At 55.6% G+C, this 23,092-nt stretch overlaps 10 protein-coding genes across 10 annotated transcripts; 4 read left to right on the plus strand and 6 right to left on the minus strand.

The window, feature by feature from the left end:
* Positions 1 to 793: 793 nt before the first annotated feature.
* On the plus strand, positions 794 to 2,113 carry EX895_001568 (uncharacterized protein; the record flags this gene model as incomplete). Its single annotated transcript, XM_029882167.1, has 1 exon — positions 794 to 2,113. One exon carries the CDS (start codon positions 794 to 796, stop codon positions 2,111 to 2,113), a length of 1,320 nt encoding a protein of 439 aa, XP_029741022.1.
* Positions 2,114 to 2,614: 501 nt separating this feature from the next.
* Positions 2,615 to 3,325, minus strand: EX895_001569 (uncharacterized protein; the record flags this gene model as incomplete). Its single annotated transcript, XM_029882168.1, has 1 exon — positions 2,615 to 3,325. One exon carries the CDS (start codon positions 3,323 to 3,325, stop codon positions 2,615 to 2,617), a length of 711 nt encoding a protein of 236 aa, XP_029741023.1.
* A 455-nt stretch (positions 3,326 to 3,780) lies between these two features.
* Positions 3,781 to 5,215, minus strand: EX895_001570 (uncharacterized protein; the record flags this gene model as incomplete). The annotated part of the gene is made up of 5 exons (XM_029882169.1): positions 3,781 to 3,816; positions 3,903 to 3,933; positions 4,015 to 4,556; positions 4,635 to 5,063; positions 5,144 to 5,215. The coding sequence occupies 5 exons, from the start codon at positions 5,213 to 5,215 to the stop codon at positions 3,781 to 3,783; spliced, it is 1,110 nt and encodes a 369-aa protein (XP_029741024.1).
* A 470-nt stretch (positions 5,216 to 5,685) lies between these two features.
* EX895_001571 (uncharacterized protein) lies at positions 5,686 to 7,281 on the plus strand (the record flags this gene model as incomplete). The annotated part of the gene is made up of 1 exon (XM_029882170.1): positions 5,686 to 7,281. One exon carries the CDS (start codon positions 5,686 to 5,688, stop codon positions 7,279 to 7,281), a length of 1,596 nt encoding a protein of 531 aa, XP_029741025.1.
* Positions 7,282 to 7,422: 141 nt separating this feature from the next.
* Positions 7,423 to 9,027, minus strand: EX895_001572 (uncharacterized protein; the record flags this gene model as incomplete). Its single annotated transcript, XM_029882171.1, has 1 exon — positions 7,423 to 9,027. The coding sequence occupies one exon, from the start codon at positions 9,025 to 9,027 to the stop codon at positions 7,423 to 7,425; it is 1,605 nt and encodes a 534-aa protein (XP_029741026.1).
* A 2,219-nt stretch (positions 9,028 to 11,246) lies between these two features.
* EX895_001573 (uncharacterized protein) lies at positions 11,247 to 12,387 on the minus strand (the record flags this gene model as incomplete). Its single annotated transcript, XM_029882172.1, has 3 exons — positions 11,247 to 11,624; positions 11,729 to 11,923; positions 11,995 to 12,387. The coding sequence occupies 3 exons, from the start codon at positions 12,385 to 12,387 to the stop codon at positions 11,247 to 11,249; spliced, it is 966 nt and encodes a 321-aa protein (XP_029741027.1).
* A 792-nt stretch (positions 12,388 to 13,179) lies between these two features.
* On the minus strand, positions 13,180 to 15,084 carry EX895_001574 (uncharacterized protein; the record flags this gene model as incomplete). The annotated part of the gene is made up of 1 exon (XM_029882173.1): positions 13,180 to 15,084. The coding sequence occupies one exon, from the start codon at positions 15,082 to 15,084 to the stop codon at positions 13,180 to 13,182; it is 1,905 nt and encodes a 634-aa protein (XP_029741028.1).
* Positions 15,085 to 15,955: 871 nt separating this feature from the next.
* On the plus strand, positions 15,956 to 17,446 carry EX895_001575 (uncharacterized protein; the record flags this gene model as incomplete). Its single annotated transcript, XM_029882174.1, has 2 exons — positions 15,956 to 17,305; positions 17,399 to 17,446. 2 exons carry the CDS (start codon positions 15,956 to 15,958, stop codon positions 17,444 to 17,446), a joined length of 1,398 nt encoding a protein of 465 aa, XP_029741029.1.
* A 588-nt stretch (positions 17,447 to 18,034) lies between these two features.
* On the plus strand, positions 18,035 to 19,414 carry EX895_001576 (uncharacterized protein; the record flags this gene model as incomplete). Its single annotated transcript, XM_029882175.1, has 1 exon — positions 18,035 to 19,414. The coding sequence occupies one exon, from the start codon at positions 18,035 to 18,037 to the stop codon at positions 19,412 to 19,414; it is 1,380 nt and encodes a 459-aa protein (XP_029741030.1).
* Positions 19,415 to 19,865: 451 nt separating this feature from the next.
* Positions 19,866 to 22,877, minus strand: EX895_001577 (uncharacterized protein; the record flags this gene model as incomplete). Its single annotated transcript, XM_029882176.1, has 1 exon — positions 19,866 to 22,877. One exon carries the CDS (start codon positions 22,875 to 22,877, stop codon positions 19,866 to 19,868), a length of 3,012 nt encoding a protein of 1,003 aa, XP_029741031.1.
* Positions 22,878 to 23,092: the final 215 nt, after the last annotated feature.

Consider the following 23,092-nt stretch of genomic DNA (forward strand, 5'->3'; position numbering starts at 1 on the left):
GACTCGCTCGCTCGTCTCGGCTTTCAACAGAGGTGCGAGGCGGGAGTTTTCTCCTCATATCCGGACTACACTGGCAGCGCGTCGCAACGCAACGCAAAGCAAAGCAAGGCAAAAGGCACACACTCCATTTCTTCTTGGTTCTTTCAGTGAGAGCCAGCCAGTCAAGTCAAGTTGATTTGATTTGAATTGGTTTGCGAACGACTCCTCGTTTCATCATGGCGATTCCGAGGCTCGAGCTCAAGTTCAAGCTCAAGACTCAAGCTCTCCTGTGGCCTGGTTCCGCCCGCTCATCGGCTTCTGTTCCGAAGAATGGATGCTCAGTTGGCCGCGCTGGCTGTGCTGTGGGCAAGCAAGTGTGACACTTGAGAGCGTGAGGAGGCAGGCTAGACTAGCGGGCAGCAAGCAGCTTACAACCCGCATTTTCCTTCGCGCTGTGTGCTCTTTGGCGGGGACTCCGATCTTGAACTGGCTCTGACTCGCTTTTGGAGTGAGTGTGTGGATTTGGAATTCCTTCGAGTGTGTCGTCTGTCGTGCATTATCACGCTCTGTCTATGCGGGCGAGCAGCACTGTGACTCTCCATTTGCAACTTCGGGGATTCACCGAGATTTCTGTTCTCTTCTCAAAAATTAGGATGGAATTTGGGTCGCCTCTTTTCTGCGGGCAGCAGACTGCGAAGAGCGAGAGCGAAAGCGAGAGAGTGAGTCAGTGAGTCAGTCAATCTTCTTGCGGATCTTCTCCTTCCTCTCTCCCATCAACCATCATATCACTTTTCGCCAATTCACCGACGCTACCATGTGTGACCACTCTGAACCCGGCACAATTCAACACGTCAACGGCACTGCGCCGGACACCCACGTGCCCATCGACACCTCGGCTCCCAACACCAACGGCGTCGCCGCCAACAAGGACAATGGCAACGCCGGCTCGGTGCAGCCCTTCAACACGCGTTACTCGGACTTTCTCAGCAACACATCCAACTTCAAGATCATCGAGTCCACCCTGAGGGAGGGCGAGCAGTTCGCAAATGCCTTCTTCGACACCGAGACCAAGATCAAGATTGCCAAGGCGCTCGACAAGTTTGGTGTCGACTGCATCGAGTTGACCTCCCCTGCTGCTTCCGAGCAGTCCCGCAAGGACTGTGAGGCCATCTGCAAGCTCGGCCTCAAGGCCAAGGTTATCACCCACATTCGATGCCACATGGACGATGCGAGGATCGCCGTCGAGACTGGTGTCGACGGTGTCGATGTCGTCATGGGCACCTCCAAGTTCCTCCGTGAGTTCTCGCATGGCAAGGACATGACCTACATCACCAAGACCGCCATCGAGGTCATCCAATTTGTCAAGAGCAAGGGCATCGAGATCCGTTTCTCCACTGAGGACTCGTTCCGCTCCGACCTCGTCGATCTGCTCAGCATCTACCAGGCCGTCGACAAGGTCGGCGTCAACCGTGTCGGTATCGCCGACACTGTCGGTGTCGCCAACCCAAGACAGGTGTACGACTTGGTGCGAACCCTGCGTGGCGTGGTCGGCTGCGACATCGAGTGCCACTTCCACAACGACACGGGCTGTGCCATCGCCAACGCCTACACTGCGCTCGAGGCCGGTGCCACCCACGTCGACACATCCGTGCTCGGGATCGGCGAGCGCAACGGTATCCCTTCGCTCGGTGGCTTCATCGCACGCATGTACACCGCCGATCGCGAATACGTCATGAGCAAGTACAACCTCAAGGCGTTGCGTGAAGTCGAGAACCTCGTCGCCGAAGCCGTTCAGATCCAGGTGCCCTTCAACAACTACGTCACCGGCTACTGCGCCTTCACCCACAAGGCGGGCATCCACGCCAAGGCCATCTTGGCCAACCCATCGACGTACGAGATTATCCGTCCCGAGGACTTTGGTATGAGCCGTTACGTCAGCATCGGACACCGCCTGACCGGCTGGAACGCGGTCAAGTCGAGGTGTGAGCAGCTCGAGCTCAGCCTGACCGAGCAGCAGGTTAAGGAGGTCACCGCCAAGATCAAGCAGCTGGCCGATGTGCGCGAGCAGACCATGGAGGATGTCGACTCCATCCTTAGAAACTACGCCCGTGCTGTCGAGAACGGTACTGCCTAAACCCAAAAAAAACGGCCCGGATCCGACGGATGGTTAAGGATCGGATCAGGTGGCAGTGATATCTTTGCCTCTTTCTCAAGCCTTTTTTCACTCTGTGGTTCCGCCGATTGTCTGTCCCTTTGTCAGTGTCCCGCAGCATTTCTTTCCCACAAAATTCCTGCATCGTTCGAAATCTTCTCGTTCTGCGTTTGGCAGTCGTGTGCGGGTGTGTGCGTCCTGCCTTGGAACTTTGCACTCAGGTCGGTTCCTGTGGGGGGCGAAAGAGAGGTTGGAGCGGTGTTGTGGCGATGGTCGGGAGACGAGTGGACGGAGAGAGACGGTTGCGAGCGCTTGCTTTCCGCGACATGGATTCATTCGCGATGTGAGGCAGGGAGCGCAGATCGAACATCCCGGTTTTTTTTCTTTGGGGCATCGCTTGGCTCTGGGGATGTCTCGACCTGTCCTGTCGGCCAAGATTGAAACACCTTATGAACTGTGTCTAAGTTACAGCTAACGTTAACGTTACATGACAATGCGTAGCGGCTTCCTGATGGGTACGAGTGCCCTGTCGGCCCTGTACCTGAAGTGGTCCTTTCTGTATCGCACCGCTAGCTCGTAAACAGCGCCTTGGTCCTTTTCCGCCCCAGGTGCGGCTTTCCTGGCCCAGACCTCCTCCTTCCTAACACTGCTGCTTCCGAGACAGGTCCAGTGACATGGGTAGCACCTTGTCGAAAGCGGGGGATCCTCGGTTTTCGCCAGCCTGGCAGCCCTGTGACCAGCTTTCAGCGCCAGAGCCATGTTCAGCGAGGTATACAAGGTGATAAGTGCAGTAAAGACTATGAGCACCCAGATTGCGGCTGCGAGGGCCGGGTGGTATGGACCGAATGCCATGAGTGCCGCTGCCAATCCAGGAAGGTTACCGAAGAGGCCTGTGAGATGAGATTTCACGCCATCGGCATCGAGAATGGGCCGGAATCGGATCATGCTGCGGAACTCTTCGGTTGGCAATGTGTAGCGCAAGGCGACGCCCCGCTCGAAGCTAATGTTGCGATGTGCGATGATGAAGAACAGCGCAATCGCAGGCATGTCGAATGCAAAGAATGCGCCGAGCTTGACTGCAACGTAGTGCCCGTCGGCGAGCGCCGCCATGCACAGCACGACTTTCCCCGCGAGCAGGCCCCAAGCATGCACGCGGAAGGACTTGTCCGGGGGTGTGATGCTTACTGGAGCCATGTTGAACGATTCGGTAGTGCTGCTGTTGGTGGTGGTGGTGCGAGCACAGCCCCTCAAGCCCTGGATTGAGAGATAATTAATTTCGAGTTGCGTATCCGCCCCCGCGCTCGCACTGGGTTTTGTGCAACCCCGCGCGTAGGTGGATATGCAGTATGCAGTGCAGACCCGTGACCGGATTCTCGGGGTGTATGCTCGCATTTCAGCTTGATGCACGGTCGCGATCTCATCAGGAGCATCCATCGCCTCTGCACTCGTTGCTTCACCGCGCTCACACAGACTGACATGTTTGTTTGAGGGTCGACGTTTCCATGTTGCTATGTGTATGGCGAGCGGCCCTGAAGAACTCCTGCTACCAAGATTTAGACCGCTAGGTGGCTGGCTGGCTGGCTGGCTGGCTACTCCTCATCAATGTGGATGCTAGACTATGGAAATGTAGGCGGAGGAATCTTAGTTGGTTATGCCGTTGGCGCAGGACGCAACGAGTTGTAGTGCTGTGTGCGTCGCAGAAGGTGGGGTCCAGAGAACATGTTAGTGCCACGCTCCTGATTTGAAGTGTCGAAAGAATCCTGCAACTTACCTCGCCAAGACCATACATCTTGCGGTGGTATCTGTAGAACGCACAAAAGCCATACTCGGTCAGCGGCTCCTTCTCCAGATCCTATCATGATGCGAGTGGCGCGCAAACTCACGAAATATACAGCGGCTCTCCCTCATACTCTCCCTCGCCCACTTTCAACACGGGCACCCCGGCTTGGACCACATTGATCTGCGTGCCAAACGCTCTCGACAGCGCCAAGATTTCGGGCTGCCCACCCCAAACTCCCGTATTCTCCACAGCACTGCAGTAGTCCAAGAAATACTTTTCTTGCGCCTGCTCGCTGTTGAGCGTGCCTGCTTCCTTGTTGACAATGCCCGCCATGTGTTCGTCCGAATCCGAGATGAACGGTTTGTACTCGTCGGGGTGCGTTCGCATCTCTTGCGCGGTGGCTCGGCGCGCAGCTTTGTAGTCTGTCGGCGGGTTGAGCTTTTTGCGCAGATTGAGCTGGTCGGCGACGGCGGCGTACAGGCAGTGTCCGTCTGGTGTGATCTCGTGCATCGACACGCCCAGGGCGGCACACATTGCTGAGATGCCCTGTCGCTCGATCGCAGCCTCGTCAGGCTTGCCCGCGCCGAGCTTGACTTCCTCCTCAGCTTGTCTGCGCATCTCTGCCACTTCGGCTGCCTTGCGGTCCTATTTCGCGGTGAAGACAGAGAGACAGTCAGACTCTACGTGCAATTGGAGGAACGAGTGTTGGGTTGCTGAACTTGCCTTTCGCTGTTGTTGACGGCTGGCCTTCTTCTTTGGTGCAGCATTCTCTAGAGGTGGCCGCTCGGGACTCTTGGAACTGCTTCCAAACAGTTTACGGATGCTCGACCTTCGGCCCGTATTTGGCCCTGTTCCAGCCGCAGCAGCAGAGTCGGGATCCGAGGCCGGGGACGCATCGTGGTCACTGTGATTATTATGGTGCCGCAAGCCATTCATAAGACGCTCGCCTGCTCCTCTGAGACCCTGGTGCTGGGTGCCTGCGTTTGTATCGGAAGCTGCTGATGCAGCGGGAATTGGCTGCTTGCTGTCTGATGCTGCTGCTTCTTGGGCATCTCGTGCATCCAGGGCAGCGAGTAGCTCATCGGCAATGTCGAATCCATCGTCGTCTACAAAAGGGTCAATGACCCCGACCTCTGGCACATCTTGATTTACCTGTTTCAGCCGAAAGAAAAGCAATGGTCAGCGAATCGATGCTACTCGCTGGTATAGACGAACTGCTCGACTTAACTCACCTCAATGTCTTTACGCAACGAGTCGTTGTGTTGCGCTGCTGGACGCGATCCTTTCTTTCCCTTCTTTGGCATTGCTGCGGTTGTATGGCGGCGTCGGTGACGATGGTTGTCGACAAAGAGAGGAAAGCCTGTGTCGGAGCAATGGCCGATGCTTGAGATGGACGAATGTGACAAGATAGAGCGACCGTTCTGAGCGTCGGAAACGGATATCAATTGCCGTGAAGAAAGACAGAAAGAAAAAAAGGGTTCGAGCCTCGCTCGCTTACTTGCGCTGCGCCGTGTCTCTCATTTTTTCGGTGCCTTTTTCTTTGTGTCACAATTAATTGATAAATATTTGTTGTCAATTTCATTTGGTGGAGGTGTTCTCTTCCGTCGGTCGAGCTCGGACCACTGCCGAAAGCTTGAATGGAACACGACACTCTGGCAAAGCGCCTTTTCTGTGCTTCAACCGTTACACCACGATCACCGCTCTTCGTAGTCGTCGTCGTCGTCATAACATCGCCATCCGTTGCAGCGCCACGATCTTCGGCTCAAGCGCAACCATGGCCAAGGGGACGAGCGCCATCGACCCCAGCAACTATGCCTCGCTTGGTCTCACTCACGTGCAGTACGACCCCTCGGATACATTCGCAAAGCTCTTTGCTCTGGTGACGCTCTCGCCCATCTTCCTGCTTTGCTCCTATGTCACCATCATACTGCTTCGTCGTGAGCTGACGTTCATCAACGCGCTCATCGGCCAGCTGGCCTGCGAGGGTCTCAATTGGGCGCTCAAACGTCTCATCAAACAGCCTCGACCAACGGATCGTCTTGGCGCAGGATACGGAATGCCTTCTTCCCACTCCCAATTCCTCGGCTTCTTTGCTGCCTTCTTCCTAGCACATTTCTACCTCAATCGGCCCCCGCTCGTCAAGCCTCGCTCACTGATCAACTCGATGAGGCGTTTCGAACATGCGCTAGCCATGGTACTGATCGCGTCCATCTCCCTCCTCACTTGCTACTCGAGGCATCATTTGCACTACCATTCGCCACCCCAGATCATTGTGGGTTTTTCCATCGGTCTCGCCTTTGGAGGCTTCTACTACTATTTCACCGAGTACCTCTCCAAGAAGCCTTTGCGACTACCTGCACCTTTAGCTGTTTCGGAGTCGTCCTCACCCTTGGCTATCCGTGCCAATCGACTGCTTCAGCCCATCAATACCTCGGTCGGCTCGAACAAGTCCGGTTTGCGGCAGCGCAGCACAAACAAACCCCGCAGGCGCTCTTCTACGCTCAGCGATATGATCTTGCCCGAACTCCATCCTTCCCCGCCACTTAGACAGATCTTGCTCGACCATCCGATTGCTATTGCCTTCCGCATTAGGGACAGCTGGGCCGTGTGGAGGGATGGAGGTATCGAAGGCGAGTACGGGACGTGGAGGCGCGAGTGGGAAGCTCGCAGAGCTGCCTCGACGCCGCTCAACAGCTCTTCAGCAGCAGCATTGCCGAACAGCAGCGACGTCGGCCGCTTGCCGCGTCACTACTCGATGATGCTGACAGCCCTGAGAGAGGCAGACAAATCTCCACCCACCGATGCTGCCTTTTGCGTCGGCTGCGTCATCTGCACCACCAGCGACGAAACCACTCGATCGCCGTCGTCGCAAATCCTTGCTACGGGCTTTTCGAGAGAGCTGCCCGGAAACACACACGCCGAGCAGTGCGCCCTCGACAAGCTCTCTTCCGACTACAAATCAACCCAAGGCAGAGCCCGAATAGCGCCAACGCTCAATCTAGACCTCTACACCACCATGGAACCGTGCTCCGAGCGTCTGTCAGGCAACTTGCCGTGCGTACAGCGTATCCTGCAGTTCAACGAGCAAAACGACGTCTACGTTTTGCCGCCCAGCTTTTTACCGTCGTCGCTGTCGAACGAGCGCCAGAGCAGCTCGATCGGCTTCAGATTGCGCATCCGACGCGTGTTCCAGGGAGTAACCGAGCCAGACGACTTTGTCAACTGTCAGAGTCAGAACATCTTGCGAGACAGCCACATCGAGGTGTACACGGTTCGAAGCAGTAACCCTGACGACGACGATGGACAACTCGAACAGGACTGTTTGCGCATTGCTAGAAAGGGACACCCAGCCAAGACGAGCTCAGCGTGATGACGATGCAATGTCACAGCGAACACCTTGTTTTGAAATTTGTGCGAACATGTGCATGTGAGATGGGTATCATACAGTTGCATACAAAGAGACCGAGAACATTTGTCTTGAAAGAGAGGAGCACGAAGAGACACGACCGAATCAATGCATGGGAGCCGAATCACCTTCTTTTGCAAGCGCTACCCAGGCACCACTAGCCAGGATGATGAGGCTGCCCGCAATCGAGACCCAATCGGGCACAGAGCCAAAGAGGAGCAGCTGCCAAGTGAGCGCAAAAATGATCTGGAGGTACGACATGGTAGCTGCGCGCCCCGCCGATTCCCTCTGCAGCCCCAACGTTTGAAATACTTGAGCCAACAAGCTAAACAACCCTACGCTGAACAAGAGGAACAGCGACAGCGTCGAAGAGGGCAAGACAAACGGTTGGCCAAGCACCCACATGGCTGCAAAGCTCGAGACCCAGCTGCAGAGCGAAAAATAGGAGATCGAGTGGTACGTCGACGCACGTTTGCCAATTCGACGTAGGCAGACCCACGCACCTGCCATAAGAACGACTCCAGCTAGAGCAACGAAGATGCCAAGAATACGTGCTGCTTCCGTCGTCGACCCATCCTGTGGGATCTCGATGTCGCCATCTTCGGGAACGCCTGCGCCTGCATCGTCTCCAAACAGGAACGACGGTCGGGCGATAAGCGTCACGCCTGCGAGCGAGAGGACACCGGCGATGCGTTCGCGGACGGTAAATGGCTCGTGCAGCAGAACGTGAGCCAAGAAGCCGGTAGCGAGTGGCGAGAGGAAGGTGATGACAGTCGCATCCGAAAGCGAAAGGGAATGTAAGGAAATGTACAGCGCCAGTGTCGAGGAGAAGCCAAACATGCCGCGTGCGAACAACAGCGCTCGTGCACCGGGTGGACCCAGCAGGATATGTTCCGTCTTTGCAACGCACATGGCGAGCATGCACCCGATCCAGATGATGAGGCATTCGACTCCGACGATCTCTAGCGCGCCTATCGCCTGGGAACCCTGCTGCTGGCCCTCTCGATCGTCTAGAAGTTTTACGAAGAGATTCATGGTCGAGTAGGCCACCTGGCTGACAGCAATGAGGATCAGACCGAGGTTGGAACCGGGGGTAGTGGACGGATCGACGAGCGCTTGACGGATCGAGATGCCGCTCACATCTCCCTGTTCCGTGCCAGCCTTCGACCACGCCGAACCTTCGGGGAGCACGTCTTCTTCGGGAATCAGGTGCGGCCTGCGCGGGATGTTCAGCGAAGGACGTAGACTGGAGACCGCCGACGGTCGACGATGCGAGAACGCAGATGCAGACTGCCTTCTTTGGCTGTGGTAGGAAGAAGAAAGGATGGGTTGACGCTCCTCGTCGAACGACTCGAAGTCGCTCCTTCGATCGTGGTCGTCAAGCCTCTGCTGAGCCGTAATGTACTCGTTGGGGTGGAAGATAGAAGCAAAGTCGCTCAACATGCTCATGCCGAGGATGCTAGCGTCCCCATCAACATCATCGCGATCGCGGCTGAACGTGTACGAGTTGTCCTCGGTGCCATCTTGACTGATACCGCTTTGACTGGGTGCAGTGGCACCGTCATAGTCCCCCTCGTCGATGCTGTCCTGAGTCTCGCTGCGAGTCGAGCTGCGTTCGAGATAAGAGGAGCTGCCTGGGATCACTGAGCCATACGATGCCGGATTAAAGTCCGCAGCGGGCTGCACTCGTCCTGGTGGAGCTGCCGACATTCTGCCTGTCGAATGTTGGTCCGAATGATATGGTGATTATAGGAAGAGGAGACGGATGTCGATCGTGGTGACAGTAGAAAAAAAGGTGAAGAGACAGAGGTGGGGTTAGTCATCTTTCGATAAGGAGAAGAGCACAAACAAGAAGAAAAATATCGAAATTTCTTCCAGCTTCGCGATCTCTTTCATCTTTCTGCATTTCACCTTGAAAACATTCCCGGCAGCACAAGGCGATAGCGGTGTTTATCTCTGCCCCGCCTCCACTCGGAAGCAGAACAGAAGCGCGCGCGCATCTCGGCTGGGTCCCTCCGCCTGCGTGTGTTGGTGTCAGATCTGGCTTTCTAGCTCGGCATAAAGTCGCCTCCGCTATTCTTGCTCTTGCTCTTGCTCTTGCTCTTGCTTGTGCTTGTTCGACCATTCGTACGCTTGCCCACGCGATTCTTGCATCATTCGTCAACAGTCTCTGGCCCACCCTTCACACTGCACACTGGCCTTCTGAGCACCTTGTTGTTTGCATCGCTTTAATTATAGGTCTCTCGGGTCAGTGACGCGATTGGACTCCAAGTCATACCGGTCGGTATCTTGCGAGGGCCAGACATTTTTGGCTCGGTACTCCCATCGCACCTCTCCTCATTATGTAGATTTGGCCTTGATAGGAAACCTGTGTCTTCTCGTACTTTCAAAGACCTGGCAAAGCTCTGATTCTGAGCTTCTTCCTCCTCCTTACTCCAGGCACCTCTACCGGCCCTCGCTCGCATTCAAAGATTCGGGCTATTTCTGACCTCGTGGTCCATTCTCTTGAATTTTCATTCGGCGGCGACTGAATTAGCTGTCTGCAGGCTCTGTTTGCGCGCTCTGTCCTAGTTGTAAAGATTCACGGACAATGAAAGGGTCCTCTCCGAGGAAGATTTGATAACTGACCACAGAATGGTTAGACATTTTTCAACTAAATGAACCAATTCGATTCGTTCGAAGTAATCACCCTTATTTCGTACAAAGCTGATAAGTTGTCTATCGTAATAATTGGGACTTCCTCTTCGTTACAGTGACATGCTTTCAAAAATCACAAATCCTTCTTTCCCTAAAGCGTGCTTATCACAAAATCTTCAACGAATTTCATTACACTCGAATGATTATTGATGCGGACAAAGTTAAGGTAGAGAGAGATACGTAAAAGGCTCCTGTTCTGAGAACCTTTCAAATCTCGGATTGGGGTCCCCTAACCCTACGAAACTACTCGTGGAACTTCACTAATGAGCTTCGGAGAAATTTGACGAAGCCACGTAAGAGTATATTACATTTGACATGAGGGCACCGAAAATTGAGCCGTACGTTCTTTTTTGACAATCAAGAAGTTGCAATTAAACGGTCTCTATGCTTTTGTCGTTATAGCAAACTTAGAGTAACGCGAAATGTTGATATAAAACTGTCTTCTTCCCAAATGGGAACTTTGAACTTTCATATTCAAATGGATGTAGTCTTTTCCGTCGTGAAACTCCAGCGAAGGATATTCATGATTTTAATATGTCTACACGGATTCATTTTGCGAGCTGGCGACCACATCTGCTATTCAAGGCCCTCTTTTTTGATTGTGAGTTGACCCAAATTATTCCAGGTTGACAGGGGGCCAGGCTCGACGAACATTTTCTTCTTTGTTACGAATATCCACCGCGACGTTCAGTTATGCTGATGTACTAGGAAATGCAAAGATGTAGGACTGGTGTCAATTGATCGTTCGAGCCTATATCACTTTTCTTAGCCTAGCTAATCATTTTTTACGACGTTTTTCAAGTTAGGAAAGTGACGATGCTTTCTTGCAGTCCCTTGGCGGCTTTCAACCGGGTACTGGATCGTGTCTGTGTCGTCTGCCCGTTCGCGCGATGACGTCGCCACCCAAATAACGAGACTGGACACGAAGCCCGTTCCGGTAGCTCAAGATCTGCCAGGTCATGGTCTATCTCGAGCTGAGCCTTGGGTTCGCCGGTCACGACATGACAATTCCTCAAGCTGACGCATGCCGACGAGCTACACCGCAGAGAGCTACACACAGAGCACGTTCAGGAGTTGTGACTTCACACCGCGATCCTTGAAGAATCTGAAGCCTGGTATGTGACTGAAGCAGGCAAGGAAGGCGAACATAGGCAAATTTGTGCCAGGAGACTTGGTAGATACAAATGGCTGAGGGACGGAAGGGATGTGGTTACAGTTGAAAACGCGCACGATCAGGCCGGAGAAGAGGACGTCATCATGGCCGGAGGAGCGTCATGGGGCGGAGGAGTGCGACGAGGAGGAGGAGGAGGAGGAGGAGGAGGAGGAGGAGGAGGAGGAGGAGGAGGAGGAGGAGGAGGAGGAGGAGGAGGAGGAGGAGGAGGGTTTGGACCGGAATGAGGAGCTGATCTCGCTGCAGTTATGTTTTGGACGGACGAAGAACCGATGCCCTCGTGGTCCTTGTCCACGTTGCCGCGTCGCTGCTCGTCGTTCTCGATCTCGGTTTCGGTCAACGATCGAAGGGCACCATAGTCGCACGTCCTCAGCATGAAGAGAAGCAAAAAAGCAAAGATGGGCTTGCATAAGAGGTCCAAGAGACCGTACCAGAGGAACTGCATTGCGGAAGGTGACGATAAGCAAAGCGCCCGTATGATCGGGATGAGAGCAGCGTAGGAACCATCAGGCGGTAAAAGGGGGAAAGGCAAACAGTACACACCTCCTCGCTGATACCGATGACGTTCCCGCCTTCACTCAAGGCCCAACAGATGGCGTACATGGGCCAGATGAAGGCCAACAGCGTTGAAGCCGCCAGGAAGGCACGTCCGAACCCATGCCCGAGTCGCCGAGATGAGCGCAGACCCGAAGAAAAGATGTGGTACAAGACGTAAAAGAATGCAGCACATGCGAACACCTGCGAGCGATCATCAAGGTTTCGTTGAAAAAGAGTGTGATAAAGATGATCGAAAGAGGCAGTCCGGTCACGAGGAGCAAGCTGAGCAGCAAGAGCGTCGTGGTGAGCGTCCAGTCGACATAGCGACTATACCAGATCTGACGCGTCGGATAGCCTGCGTAGCCGCCGCCGTGCGGGCTGTCGCGGAGAAATTGCACCGTGATAGGTGCAGCGCCGAGATTGCTGGCCTGAGAATACCACGAAATGGTCGAGATGGCGACGACGGCGGTGAGCAGATAGTGGAGACCCCTTCTGTTTTGTGGCACGACGAATGACCAGATTAGGAGGACCAGCGTTGAAGCGGCCATGAGGCAGAACATGGTCCAGCCCCAATCACTTCCCCATCGCCCCAGATGGATGTCGGCGTTAGGGGGGTTGACGTCGAGAACTCGATTGCCAGCCCGTGGCAGGATACCTGTGTTCATGTTGGCTCGAAGCCTGTTCGGCACGTTGGATGAATTGGAATATAGAACAAAAGACCGAACGTTAGCGGGAGGGAGTCACGAAAGGCGATCGCGAAAGCTCGAGGGCAGGACAAGATTGACGGATGCTGCGTGAGTGTGTATGTATACGAGAGATGATCTTTGACGTTGCGCTTCGGTCCGGGTGCAACCTGGCCTTCGACGAGCCTCGTGGAGTGCTGAAAGCCGCTCAGCGCGCAAAAACTGTCTTGCAGTGGACACACGGCCAAACTGATTGAGCTGATTCATGCTCTGCTGGGCAGCGATAGCGCTGTCTTATTGATGGCGTGAGCGAGTCGCGAGTCGCAAGATGGCAGGCGGCGGGAGAGCTACTAACCATCCGTGAGCAACAGCCTCACCCTCGGCTGAAATGACTTTGTTGCCTCGCCTGATGATCCAAGCACGCTTTGAGGTGTCGAACCACCTTGCGACGCCCTTTCTCACTCACACTGTGGGATCACAGCCGCCACTCATTAATTGCTGAGTGGTTGTCACAGACTGGAGGCTGAGTCAGCACCGGCACCTTGGCTTACGTACGCCTCTCGCACTCACACACACACAGCGGGCCGCTTTGGTGGTATTCGATGGCAGGGACGAGAGTCTGAAACGGTCAGTGAATGCGATTGCGGTTGCTTGCAGGAGAACAGGCTGATGCGACAGGGATGCGAAGGGCTGCAGGTGCAGTGTGAGACAGAAGGGCGGTTCGGCGGGCGGAGGATCACGAGCGCTGCGATAGAAAGAGGAAAAGAGGTCTAGCTACGCTTTGGCTCGAAGTCGCAGCTCGACCGCCTCGATGGCATCCTTCAGCTCCTTTGGCCCAGGCTTGGAAGCAACGGCATCTGGCTCGATGCCGAGGTTGTCCACCATCCAGGCTCGCGTGGTGCTGCCAAGCACAGCGATGCGTGGATACTTGCGCGAGCCGCTGCTGGCGTTGGTGGTGGTGGTCGGGCCTCTTCCGGATGCGGGAGCATGCGAGGTGAGGGTCGGGTTGGCGCCGAGTTGCTGTTCTGCTTCCTGCTGCTGTCGCAAGTTCACTGCCTGCGGTGGCAGCCATTTACGACGTCGGAACTCGTCCAAAGCATAGTTGACGCCGCTGGGCGAGAAGAAGACGATCCAATCCGGTCGAGCGATACGTTGAAGCACAGCGTTGTAACTGGCACTGCCACCGTCCCCAGCGCTGGCATTTTTGACCTTGGATCGCAATAGCCGCAGCACCGACTCCTCTTCGATAGGATTGATAGCCTCGGGTTCAATGTGGGCGGGCGACGCCATCATCTGAGGCGAGCCACCGCCAGCTTTGGGGATGGCGAGGTTGTCGAGACGTGGCTGGGCGGCGGCTGCTGCTTCTGTAGACGTCATGGTGCTGACACCGAGAGGCGTGCCGACGGAAGGAACATGGCTCAGATTCGAGGATCCGTGCTTGGCGTGCGCGTTTGCGTGCAGATCGTCGGCACTCGGCCTTCGGCTTGGATTCGCGCTTCTGCCTGAGGAGGCTTGACGATCGATGGAAGCGGCGCTCCCAGCGCTCGGACGTCTGCTGCCGGTGCGCGAATGCATGCTGCCATGACTGGGTCGTCGACTGGGAGGCCTCGAGACCACCGAAGGAAGCGTCCTTGCGAGCACTTCGCAACCCTCAGCAAAGTGAGGATCCGGACTTGTCTCGTACACCTGCAGCTCTTCGAAGGGAATGGGACCAGTGGGCGGTGATGTCTGCGAGAGCATATCAGGTATCGTGGAGGCATTCTTGTCGCCGACGAGGTAGAGAAGCGGCGGCGCCTGTTCAGCTGCGCGCAAGTCTGAGTTTTGATCCAAGATGGAGGGCGAGGAAAAGTGACGCACAACGTAACGAGCCAGCGTCTCTCCGGTTCCTGTGGCTTCGCCACCCATGACGAGGCGCGGACGCAGCCAGGGCGCGAGCGGTACGCTCCGTAATGCTGACAGGGTGGCAGGCCCTACAGCAAAGAAGGGGACGCGATTCCATTGGGTGGGAGAGCTGGACGAGGTCTTGTTTTTGCAACGTAGGACGTCTTGTGCCTTGACGCCGGCCGAAATGTATGCTTCGACGGCCCTTTGACTCGTAACGATCATGCCGCGATATGGCGCCCCAATGTCGTCGGGTTGCTTGCGATAGCCATGCAAGAGGCGATCGACGAATTTGTCCTGATTGACAAACGTGTGAGCTAGGATAGGAAATGAGGTGACACAGTATTCCATCTCGATCTCTTCGCCGTGCGCATCTGCAGGGTACGAGAGGTGGTGGGTCATGAGACGTGGCTGATCGTGGATGAACTTGCCCTTGCGCCTGCCAGTCGCAGAAAGCGGCAGCATTGTGGATGCGGAAGATGATGTGCTGTGATCTGTGGAGGATTTGGTGGTGGTAGTTGCTGCTCCAACAGCGGCTTGCTGCGTGAGAGCCGTCCTGATGAGGTCAAGGGCGCCATGCTCTGACGTAGAGGATAGCGACGGTTTCCCACTGGTTGACAAGCTCGGCAGCGGTGTCGATGTACCGGACTCGAGGGCGGAGGATGCGAACGATGGTAGGCAGAAGGAACCGAATGCGTCGTGAAACGGATCGGTTCCCTTGGTCATGGAGACGGGTGATCGCAACAAGAGGACCGTGATTGGAGGAGGCGGCTCCTCGATATCGCTTGCGGCCGACATGCTGACGACACTTGACACTGGAAGACAGGCAAGTAAGCACGTAGGAAGGCAGGCGATAGGAAGGCAGGAAGACCAGCTTGGCAAGCGGCGACGATCACAGGGTGATGGTGACTGGAGCTTCTGCTTTTCCACGCTTCTCGCGAGGTTGTCCGACGAAGTTCAAAGGTTGCGGATGGCCCGATGCTGGATGAATGGAGGCGCAAAGAGAGGCGTGTGGGAATGGATATCGCCGCCAAAGGCCCAGATGAAGCAGGAGCAGCTGAAGCAACGGAACGGGTTGAACATGTGACGGTTTCGAACAGGGGCTGCAAGCCAACAAAATGAAACGAAGGTGGAAGTAGCAGGTTGGCCTCGCATGGCTCGGGTCCTCTTGCAGTGTTGCTTGGTTTCGTCTGAACTTCTCGACCCGCAGCGCAACAACATCACAGCACAGCACAGCGCAGTACAGCACGAGGATAATATATGCACAATTTCGTCTTGGTCCATGCGTGTCGGTTGCTCTCTCTCCTCTATTTTTGGACGTCCTCGTGGCCAGTCCAAGGAGAAAGAAAACTCGCGTGTGTCGATGTGCCTGACGGTCTCACACACTGGAGAGCACCAAAGTTGAGCGAAGGAGCGAGACGCGCGCGGTTCGCTCTCGCTGTTCTCGGTTGGAAGAAAAGGGTGTTTTTAGCCTCTCTATCTCGGTGCGCTTTTTCGTGCGTCTCTAGAAGCAAAATCAGGCGATTGCGGAGAAGCCGAACCAACACACGCAACCCAACGCTGCACGCGCGGGAACTATCACGACCAGGGCGCTCCCTTCTCTATCTTTTTGGGCTTGGCATCCTCCTCTCCACCATCACACGCCACATTTCTCTTCTCAGCAGCAGCAATGTCGACCTCCTCAGCCTCGGGAGAGGCACACTTTGTCATTGGTGGCTCTGGTTTCCTCGGCTCGCGTCTCGTTCTAGCTCTGCGTCAACGTGGCGAAAAGCATGTTTCAGTCTTTGATCTGCACGCTGCTCGACAGCCCATCGAAAAAGTGGACTACTACACGGGCGACATCACTTCTGAGGCATCGCTGCGTGAAGCGCTCATCCAGGTCCGCGACAAGGCCGGCATCGATGCGGGTGCTGGCAAAGGCATCGTCATCTACCACACGGCCAGCCCTGTCGCCGGTCTCGGTCCGGAGATCTACCACAAGGTCAATGTCGTCGGCACGCAGACCGTCATTGCTGTCGCTCAGAAGCCCGAACTTGCCGTCACCAAGCTTGTCTTTACATCGAGCGCAGGTGTGGTGTACGACGGCAACGACCTGATCAACGTCGACGAGCGCCTTCCGTACCCCACCAAGCCCCTTGACGCCTACAACGACACAAAGGCAAAGGCGGAACAACTTGTCTTGGAAGCCAACAACAAACAACCCGGGAAGCTCAAGACTGTAGCTCTGCGACCTGCCGGCATCTTTGGCATTGGCGACCGACAAGCGCTTCCCGGCTTTTTCAATGTGCTTTCCACGGGAAGGACCAAGTTCCAGATCGGCGACAACCAGAACCTCTTTGACTGGACCTACGTTGACAACGTCGTTCACGCCCACCTGCTCGCAGCCGACAAGCTCGATGCTCCCGGATACGCTGCCGACAAGCTGGGCGACGTCATGATCTCGTCCAAGGTGCTCGCGGATGACGAACTCGAATCGCAACGCGAGGTGCCTACCAGCGAGGCCAGAGACGACACCCCTACCGGATCCACCGACTATGCGCGCAAGCTGGCCACGACGCTCAGCCCCGAGACGCTCAAGCACGAACTCAACGTGCGTCCCGTGATTCGCAACAAGTACGACCAATTCTTCCACATGATGAACCCGGAGGTGGTCAGCCCAGGCAATCCGCTGCCCGATCAGTTCCCGCTGGTGGAAGAATCCGTTCCAGTAGCAGGAGAGGCCTTTTTCATCACCAACGGCCAGCCCGTCCCCTTTTGGGATTTCCCTCGTGCGCTGTGGGCAGGCATGGGCCACGTCGTGCCTGAAGACAAGGTGTGGAAGCTTTCCAAGGATTGGGGTCTTACCTTGGCCGGCTGGGCCGAGACGTTCTCATGGTTGACGGGTAGAGAGTCGCAATTCACCAAGTACAAGGTGACGTACACGGCGAGCTCGCGTTACTACAACATTGAAAAGGCGCGTAGAGCGCTGGGCTACTCTCCCATCGTTAGCGTCGAAGAGGGTATCCGAAGGAGTGTAGAGGTGAGTCGGGCCTCAAATGGCAAACAAGTCGTGACTGTATCCCGAGAAAGATTGCTGACTCGTTCTCTTGCTATTGCCCTTCTACAAACACAGTGGTGGAAGAGCGAACACCCGGAAGACATCATTCCGACCAAGGCTTGAAGGCGCTCTTCTCACGGCTATTCACGGCTGTGTAAGCCAACATGTATGGACAGCATCATCCTGAGTGTACGGCGCATTGTTGATTCAGCGTTCACGTCCGTATCGAGACCGCCATCCTTGTGTGTGACTAACTAGATGACACGAGCGATCCGAGAAGCGTGGCACTTTCGGACTAGACTGGAACAGTACGCTGCCCTGAATTGCGATGTGCTGCCTGGTGCTGCCTGCTGATGGCGACTTCGGAGCTACAGGCGTGCGTGACTCGAAAAAGACCATCAAAGTCGCCCGTTTCGCAATCTTGTTCTTGGATCAGCGTGGGCGCGTGCACCACAGCTCCGTGGGAAAGGCAACGCCGGAAAATTCGCCGGCAATTCTTCTCTTGTTTGGACTTGACAGCACAAGCCAAGCGGAAACAAGGGTCCATGCCGAACCGGCAACTCAGCTTAAGATCTTGTATTAAGCTTGTGACTCGGATCACCCGACCTCACCTTCTTGGGGGGTCTGCTTTTGTCTATATAAGCTGGTCTGTCCCGTCTGTCCACCCAGACCCTTCCTTGTTCTCACCCGTTCTGCCTCATCCCTGCAAAGATGGTCGCTCGACTGCCACTTGAGGAGCGCATCGCCGCGCGCCGTCAAGCACTGCTCTCCCAACCTTTCCCCGGCTTCGGACACGCGCTCAAACCCTACTACGGATTCGACGAGGGCTACGTCCCGCTCAACAATGGCTCGTTTGGCGCATGCCCCAATTATGTCCTCGACATCTGCAAGGAGCTGCTCGACGAAGCCGAGCGTCGACCTGACACTTTCCTGCGCCATCAGTTCCAGCCGTTGCTTGTCAAGGCCCGTACTGAGGTGGCAGAGCTGGTGGGGTGCGATGTCGATGATCTGGTGTTTGTCAACAATGCTACTTTCGGAGTCAACGCTGTACTTCGCGGCTTGAATGGAACGTGGCAGAAGGGGGATGCCATCTTGGAGTACAATACCGTGTATGGTGCTTGCGGCAAGACGGCACAGTACATTGTCGATTCCAACCCTACCTTCGACCTGCAACTGGTCAAGGTGCCGCTCACCTACCCGGTCACACACGAACAGGTGGTGGCTGAAACGAAGAAAGCCATCTCGGACGCTGAAGCCAAGGGAATCAAGATCCGTATTGGAATTGTCGACGCCATCTCTTCCGTTCCCGGTGTCATCTTTCCCTGGGAAGACGTCGTCACTCTCCTGCGTCAACACGGCATTCTCTCGCTCATCGATGGCGCTCACGCCGTTGGTCAGATTCCCCTGTCTCTACGCAAAGCTGACCCGGACTTCTTCATCTCCAATTGCCACAAGTGGCTCTCGGCTCACCGCGGTGTAGCCTTCCTCTACACTCCGCAGCGCAACCAACACTTTGTTCACGCCATCCCCACTTCGCATCCGTACGTATCGCCCAATTTGCCCAAAGAACCCGCTCACATCCCCACGTCGGCACCTAGCACCTTCATCGCCCAATGGGAGTGGACAGGTACGATGGATCTGTCCAACTATCTCACGGTTCCGGCGGCTATCGAGTTTCGCAAATGGATAGGCGGAGAGCACGCAATCCTTCAGCATAATGCTGCGCTCGCGCGCAAAGCGGGCCAGATTGTGTCGTCTCGTCTTGGCAAAGGTTCGATCGTCATGGAGGTGTCCGACGACGATGCGGAAAAGTTGACAGCGAGCATGGTCAACGTCTCCATCCCCATCACTCCCCCTTCCTCTCAAAATGCGGGTTCGGCCCTCCCTCTCGACCGGTTGGCGTTCAAGCTTCAAAGCCGACTCTCAAGCGAACACGATACTTTCGTCATGTTTTACGCCCACGCCGACAAGATCTGGATCCGTCTCAGCGCTCAAGTCTGGCTTGAAGAGAGCGACTTTGAATGGGTCGCCGATAAGATTGCACAGATGCTGCTCGAGGAGGAGCTGCAGTCCAAGGCTTCTGTCGCTTGAATTACAGCTTTGTATGAAAGGACCCATGTAAACGGCATTCCTTCTATTCGTTGAAATATACTGTATGGTCGAACGAGGACACTTTACGACGGTAACTCTGCAGTATAGTCATGCGTGCAAGACGCTGCCATGCCGTTGGCTTGCCTGAGACAGACAGTGCCAGCTGTGATCGGGCTTGGAACGACAAAGTCATGAGAAGCATTCGAGTCTTTCATTCGATGACTGCCTCCATAGCCAAGCAGCCGGTTCAGCAGCAGCACCCATCGACAGCATGTAGGGCAACCAATCTATACGATTGACGCCGAATCAATTGGTCATGGGTTATTTGTATTGAGTGTAAGACGAAAGCATATATGAATTGTACCGAGAATAGCGGTAGAATCGAAAGGTTAAGCAAAGAGATTGTAGCAATGGATCATGATGGGCACGAGTCGGCACGTCCCTCCCGCGTCTAGTTGCCGGCCAACAACTTGGCGATTTCCTCGTTGGCTTCGTCGGTCTTCGTCTCTGTAACCTCGAACGCGCTCCTTCCAGCCGCCGACTTTCTACCCGGCTTCTTGGGGTCAACGGTATGAGCATTGGACATCCAGCCCATCTTACGCTCATAAGCCTCCTTGGATCGGTCTAGCAACAGATCCAGTTCGTAATCCGTGATAATCTGGTCATTCTCGTCTCTGACCAGCTGGACTTGTTCCGATTCCAAGGCCAGAAGTTGGCTGGCAATGTCGCGCAGTTCGTCTTCCTTTTTCTTCTTGCCTCCGGCGAGCGAAGACTGATAGCCTGCGGGCAGGCGGAATTTGCCCTGCTGAATGACGAGCGCTTCGAGCTTGCGCTTGTTGCCGGCGCGTTTGAGGATGCGTTCCTCGACCGTGCTGGCCGAGACGAGGCGGAAGATGAGGCAGGGGCGCGTCTGACCGATGCGGTGGACACGGTCTTGCGCCTGCAGATCCATTTGAGGGTTCCAGTCGGAATCGTAGAAGATGACCGTGTCGGCAGCGACGAGGTTGATGCCTAGACCACCGGCACGCGTACTGAGCAGGAAGAGATTGCACGCATCCGGTCCCTTGTCTTCGTTGAACGACTTCATCTGCGCTCGACGTTCCTCCTGAGGCGTGGTACCGTCGATGCGGCAGGTGCGCAAGCCCTTGAACTCGTTGGCCCACTCTTCGATGATGTCGAGCATGGTGGTGAATTGACTGAAGATGAGCACCTTGTGTCCGCGATGGAAGAGTTCATCCAGCAAGCGGTTCAGCATGAGCATCTTACCCGATGCGTTGATGAGGTCCTTGTTGACGACAAAGGTGCCCGAGTCCATGTCGACAGGCCAATCAAAGAGGAACGGGTGGTTACAAATCTTTCGAGCCTGCATGACAGTGTTCTCGAGGTGCATGTTTTTGATCTGTTTCTGTGCTTCGCGGATCGAGAAGAGCTTGCCCTGTCGCTCGGCCTGGGCAGCAGTAAGCTGCTTGGGACCGCGGTTGAGCTCCCGCTCAAGCTTGTCGAAGTAGCGGTTGTCGCTCATCTCATCGACCTGGTAGTCGACACCCCGTTTAGCGCGTCGATTGGTTTGCTGACGAGGAGTGGAAGCGCCGGAATCAGTCTGGTCATCAGCATCCGCCTGGAAATTGCTCGAGGAGTCTCTGGCGGTTTTGCCTCTGCTAGGTCGACCGCGACCGCGCCTGACCGGCTGCTCGTCAGCTTCGTCGACATTGAGTTTTGCGTGGATGTCCTTTCTCTTGTTTGCGACTGCCCAGGGATGCGGTGACTGATGACGACTCTGATCTGCCGAGGCAGCACGAGTGGTAGGGGCGGAAGACGAAGCAGTGTTAATGCCATCTGGATCGTCGAGGATCGCCTGGATCTGGCTCCAAGGCAAGCCGGTCTTGCGCTCGAGCAGCCACCTGCGGATCTCGCCGTTGACGACCGAATTGTAGAGCTCCTTTTGAAGTTCGGTCAAGGGGGCGTAGAGCAAGTATTCCTTTTTTGGCGGGAGGTCGGTTTCCACGTCGACCTTGAGTCGGCGAAGTAAGAAAGGCTTGAGGATCTCGTGGAGCTGTGTGATGACCTGGGAGCTGCTCTCCTTGGAGAGAATGCGAGACTGGCCTTGCTCTTCGTGGATATCGGAAAAGTCGAACCAGGTCTCGAAGGTGGCGAGGTCGTCAAAGATATCAGGCAAAATGAAGTTGAGCAACGACCAGAGCTCTGCGAGGTTGTTGTGAAGGGGAGTGCCAGAGAGGATGAGGCGGTTTGCGCTGCGGTAGGTCTTGAGCTCGCGAATGAGACGGCAGTTCAGGTTTTTGAGACGATGGCCTTCGTCGACGACGATGAACTTCCAGGGATAGTTTGCAAGCCATTTTCGATCGCGGATGATGAGCTCATAGCTGGTGACGACGACGGGGAAGTGCTGTTGCGCGCCCTTGTCGCGGGGCATGCGGAGACGGCGATCGCGGAGGTCTCGACGCACGTCCGGGTCGCCGTGGTACATGACGGCAGGGATGTCGGGAGTGAAGCGTTCAAATTCAAGGACCCAGTTGTTGATGGTGGAGAGGGGTGCGACGACGAGAAAGGGGCCCCAAACACCCTTTTCGCGGAGATGGGCGAGGAAGGAGATGGTCTGGAGCGTCTTGCCGAGACCCATTTCATCGGCAAGGATACCGTTGAGACCGTTCTCGTAGAGGCTGATGAGCCATTCAAGACCGTCGAGCTGATACTCGCGCATCTTTGCGCCGGTGACGAGCTTGGGCTGGTTTCGACGACCACTTTCGTTGGCGGCGTTGGCTTTGTTGTCGGTGGCTTCGGATGAGTCTGGCTTGGCCTTCTTGTTGGCCTTCTCTGCTTGTTGCTTGGCAGCTTCGAGGTCGCCTTCGTCGATGTAGGACGAGACGTGGTAGGAATCTTCTGCTTTGCGCTTGCGGGTATCTTTACGGCGTGGCTCGCGTTCAGAGGTAACGGGTGCGGAAGGCTTTTCGTCGGTAGCGTTGGCGCCTGAACGAGTCTTGCGAGCGGGAGCAGCCAGGGGTTGAGGATCGGATGGGGTGCTATCTGCCTTTGCGGCGGCGTCGCGACGTGCCTGTTGCTTTGCAGCAGCCTCGGCGCGAGCTTTGCGTTCCTTTTCCATCTTTTCGCCCATGATGCGAGAGTAGACGCCGGAGCGCTGGAGCAAGAACTTGAGCTTATTGAAGCGCTCTTCGTGGACGGGAGCATCTACATCCTGGGCAGCGTTGCGCGCCTTGTTGCTCGACGAGCCAGCCATGGGCGACGAGTGTGTTGTGCTTGTGGCTGCGGTAGAGGAGGGTTGCGGGGAAGAGGAGGATAGATCGTGGTCCTGGTCATCGGCAAGAGCAGCTGCGCGGAGGAGTTCCTCGTCGGGGGAATCTTCATCATCTTCGTTGTGGTGCTGCGAGTCTTTACTCTTGCCGTTTGTGTGGCCGCCATTGGTCTCCTTTTTTACTTGAGCCGCCATGGCTTGTGCGGAATGCTTTGATGGAGAACGGATTCTCGCAATACGCGGTGCTGTCGTTGGTGGTGGAAGGACGACAAAGCTGATTGCGGGCTGCGCAGTCGAACAACAGCAAAAGTGGGACTGCGCTTGCGAACGTGATTGTGCGGAAGGGGTTGATGAAAGAAACTAGAAGAATCGTTGTTGTCCTGCCACAAGATTGCAGAACGAAACAAATG

Source organism: Sporisorium graminicola, chromosome SGRAM_12 (assembly GCF_005498985.1).
Source record: "Sporisorium graminicola strain CBS 10092 chromosome SGRAM_12, whole genome shotgun sequence".
Taxonomy (NCBI): domain Eukaryota; kingdom Fungi; phylum Basidiomycota; class Ustilaginomycetes; order Ustilaginales; family Ustilaginaceae; genus Sporisorium; species Sporisorium graminicola.